The sequence below is a fragment of the Limulus polyphemus genome, unplaced genomic scaffold (genome assembly GCF_000517525.1).
Source record: "Limulus polyphemus unplaced genomic scaffold, Limulus_polyphemus-2.1.2 Scaffold404, whole genome shotgun sequence".
Lineage (NCBI taxonomy): Eukaryota > Metazoa > Arthropoda > Merostomata > Xiphosura > Limulidae > Limulus > Limulus polyphemus.
In genome coordinates, this window is record NW_013666014.1 from 245,104 (window position 1) to 249,581 (window position 4,478).

The 4,478-nt window shown below is 31.4% G+C and overlaps 1 protein-coding gene across 3 annotated transcripts in view; it reads right to left on the reverse strand.

The window, feature by feature from the left end:
* Positions 1-3,147, reverse strand: part of LOC106458018 (importin subunit beta-1-like) — a 109,891-nt gene extending 106,744 nt beyond the window's left edge. The window contains exon 1 of one of the 3 annotated variants that reach the window (XR_002610291.1): positions 2,946-3,147. Coding sequence is in view for 2 of the 3 variants with exons in the window: in XM_013917467.2 (XP_013772921.1) it covers positions 2,946-2,985 (40 nt within the window). In the remaining variant the exon portion in view is untranslated. The remainder of the gene's footprint in view (positions 1-2,945) is intronic. The other 2 variants (XM_013917467.2, XM_022384127.1) reach the window with 2 other exon arrangements.
* Positions 3,148-4,478: the final 1,331 nt, after the last annotated feature.

Here is a 4,478-nt window from a genome sequence, read left to right on the forward strand (position 1 = left end):
AAAAGCAACAAACTCACTGGTAAGTGGGAAATGCAGTTATATATTTATTACACTACAATATAGTTTTCTAATTTATAAAAATATCAAAATAAAGATCTTTTCTAGATGCTCCATGATTGTAAAAACAATGATAATATAGTTACAAAATTCAACATACTTAAAATGTAAATTTTATACATGTACTTCATTTAACTATCTATTTATCTATTTCAATTTGATTTTTACTATTAAAAGTATAGTTTGGTCATAATAAATGTTGAATTTTTAATATTAAATGAAAAATCACATGACCACTGTAATATCATGATGAATATGAGGCACAACATATAAAATACAAAAGGTATGAAAAAATACAAAAGTTATTGGACCAGTTGTAAAATCAACAAATGTCATAATCAATATTATGTACTTATCATCATTATGATCAAGTGATCCAAAATTCTGCATAAATAACAAAAGTGCTTTATCTGCTTTTATTTTCATTGTTGAAACTCTCCAACTTTGGACTAACATGCTGGCAATGGCTTCTTTACCCTTCTATGATTTCATAGCTCTTTTGATCAAGAATTGCTTCCTCCTCTCTTGTTGTTATTTGATTCCTAACAGTTCTTTTTTTAGGAACTGCTGGAGAGTTTCATGTTTGGACTTAAGCAGGAATCTACTGGACTGTGTTTTACATCTGCTCTGCTAAAGTACTCAACTGCTCACTTTTCCTCACGTTTACATAATTGTAAACTACATAGATTGGAGGCTATAAAAATTGGAATACGCATTAGAAATATCTAAACAGTGAAGGAGTAATTTATGTTAAATGCAGGAAATCATACAGGGGTCAAGCAAAAATTCAAAAAGGGGAAATTTGAAGAGCAAAACTGTCATGTGAAGTCAGAGAATTTAAATATTTCCTTTTGAAATAAAGTAAAACTTGTATTAAAAATTGAATTATAAATTACAAGTTTACTGACATACATTGATAATAAAGTAGTTTAATAAAATTATGAACATAACAATAAAACATAATGACATGCACACTTTTAGTTGCCCATATTGAAAGAGTTTAAGTTTTTTGCTCAACAGTTATTGGGTGGTAATAAGGGACTTTGGAGTCAGCAAATTGTCTGATGCATTTTATTGAGAATAATGTCACAAGAAATTAAATAATATATTGACTCATGAATCAAAATGCACTAGTTGTTCAACACTGATCAATAACAAGAGAATAGATCAAAAACTAACCTTTTGTTTCTTAGAGCTTGGTTGCAACTTCAGCAATGTGCATTTGGAACCAGCGCGATTGAAGAGACAATTTGGCAGCAGCTGTAGGACTGAAAACCATATGCTTTGTGTTGCCTTACCTGACTAGACAAGTGTCATTATATGCCACTCTCAACCAATGAAAGCTTGCTTTTTTGTTTGGGCTATGGAGCCTCCATTTTATTTACAATCATCAGGAGCACAAGTTTGCTGAACTGAACCAGAACAGGGGTCAGTCCCAAACCCCCATATTAAATTTTTATAAAAACAGGATTTCTGACAAAAACTGAAAAATCACATCCCAAGGACATTTATGCAAATATCTGTCTTTAAAACATCCCTCCCAACTTATACTTATGTACAAGATGCACATGCTTTAGTGTTTTTCAAATATATAACACAAGTTTACTTTTAGTTCTGACTCAATACAAAGCTTATAAAATCTAAAGTCAACAACAAGCTTAGAACTGAAAAACTGTCCTAAATCCTTATTGCGACTTAACAATATAAATGATGTTAAATTCCATAAATATTACACAAAATTAATTAAATATACAAGTTTTTGTCAATGTCTCATTAATTTATAAACTCAATTTTCAAATAAACAAATCTGAAAGAAGTTAAATTCAGTTCACGTCCTTCAAAAGTGTTTGCAATAAAGACTAAAATATGAATACAAAGTTAAAAGCAGATGAATTTCAATTCTAACAGTTTACCTCACATTTTACTGTCATGTAAGTACTATAGATTATAGTACAATATACAATAACAGTGTAAAACTCAAGCCTGACTCTCATAAAGTGATAAATCTACTTGGCCTTCTGTTCATTTCATAATTCAATCAGAGAATTTTTAAATATAGCAACAGCAGAAATGTCAAACATTTATGATGCACAGTTTTTTCTGCATTTTTCCTTTTTATGTTAGACAAGTTCCATTACTTGTCTCATGAATGTGATTGATAGTGCTACTATCATCATCATAACTATGTTACACTTCAGTTTTAACATCTTTAGTAGTGTGCCAACTATGAGTAATACTTAAAGTTTAAGCTTGTTTACAACATAAAAAAAGTGCTATTTCACGTTGTAAAGGAGCATGGTAAACAAACTTTTGCCTAACGTGTAAAAAAAAGAATAAATATAGGTAACAAATAATTAAGTACATAATACTTAATACTTCCATTCTTAAGTTATACCTATGCAAAAATGTTCCAAATGAGATTTATGACTTGGAAATTGAAGAGAGAACTAATCCAAAGAACCAAATTAAGCTCATCGCTAAATCACATATCAGCGTGGCATAAGCACTGTATACCTTTTCTATTAATATTATATACTAATATTAGTAACACTATTACCATCACACTCACACTAGTCACGGTATCAAAGGGACTACAACATTGTCAACATTACAAATTGTGCATCATTACTAAACTCGGTCACTACGAAAAAAAAAAGATTAAAAATCACATGATAGCTTCACAACTACATTTCGCTAAATGTTATTTTGAGAACATTCTATGAAACTAGTCTTTTTTTTGAAAAACTAATTAGGCTTAACACTAAGCCTAGCGTTGCATTCGTTGAACTTTATGTACTAATACTAACGTTAATAGTCAGGGCTAACAGAACATTTTATGACTCAATCCCTAACAGTAACAAAAGAAGAACAGTGAAACCCAGTCTTACCTGGAGATACAGTTTTTTCTAAAATTGTTATAAGATTCATTTTATATGCCTGATGCAAAGTTATTACTCTCAACGAAATATCATCAAAAATTAAAAACTTTCTAAATTATAAATGAAAATCAGGGCAATCCATCAAATTTCCACGCTTCTCAGTACCACCGGCCAGTCTACATGCGGATGCGCTGTTGCTACCTGCGCATTAGTTTATGGCATTCTAAAAATCAGGATATTATAGGTGATGTATATGGCCAAAGATGTCTTTGAGAAGATACTGGAATTAATAATGGCTGGAGACGGCTTGAATGGGTAATGAAGAAAAACTTTAATATGAGTTTAACATAACAGCAAATGTACAACGTTTCGACAAGGTTTTGTCATCATCAGGTGGAATTGTACATCTAACTAATACTAACAGTTTAAATAATCTATATGACACATGCCTCCACTTATATTTTTTCCACTAAAAATATAATGTCAAATAACCTTCAAGTTCATTTTTGTAACATAAGATTTGTTTAAAACCTTCGGCTTAATCAAAGTCATTAGAAACCTTTTAACGTTGTACATTTTCTGTATTGAACTGTAAGCGATTCCTGACTTTGTAGTTTCTTATTAACCTTTGGTCTGACAGACAGACTTACACATTCAGCACATCTTTTATTTCGGTAAAATTCAGTAGCATTCATGTAATAATACTTTTCAAAATACAAAACCAAAAAATTTTTGCAGATTCTAACGCACTGGACAGAAGCAATAAAGTTGTGAAAATATTTAACTCTGATCCCAAAACACGATGTGAAATAGCATGGTATTCAGGTTGACTATTTTCTAACAGGTAAGCATCAAGATCCGCAACAAAGAGCAGATATAAGAAACGTTTTGCAAATATGAACTCAAACAAAACAGCAAAAAGAATAATCCTCAAAATTCATTTAAATAAGAAACAACCTTTCTTTCTTATACATGACACTGGAACTTCTGAGCTCTGACTGTTGAGCAAGTACGAAGCTAAAACTTCTTTACTTTTCATAGGACCAAGTAATATGTCTACACTCAACGAACGACCAAGGATTTTGTTCACATCTCACTTATAATTAAGTCTTAGTATAATATACCACAATCTCAGATCACCTTCTTCAGTGATTCTTTTATTAATCATCCAATGGAAATTTAGGCTTCAGCCCTTAACGCCCCCCCCCCCACTTCCATATGGCCTACATACCGGGAAAGTATTGACTCAGAATGCAAAGCCCAGTAAGTATAAGAGCGGTATATAAGCATACCATGTGTTTCATTATCTCCTTGTTATTTTTTACTTGCGCAGACTACACATAACATCTGGGTAAGGAAGGTTGTTCTGTTCCTTTTCCTCTAGTTACCTATTGTTCTATGTCATTCACCTCGATTAGCACATTTTGTCTTCCCATGGTAAACATATGTACAAAGTTACCTTGGGTAAATCCGATGTTAAGTAGCTCATGTTTTATTTATTGAGTCTGAAACATGATCTTCAAATATACTGTCTGAAACAAA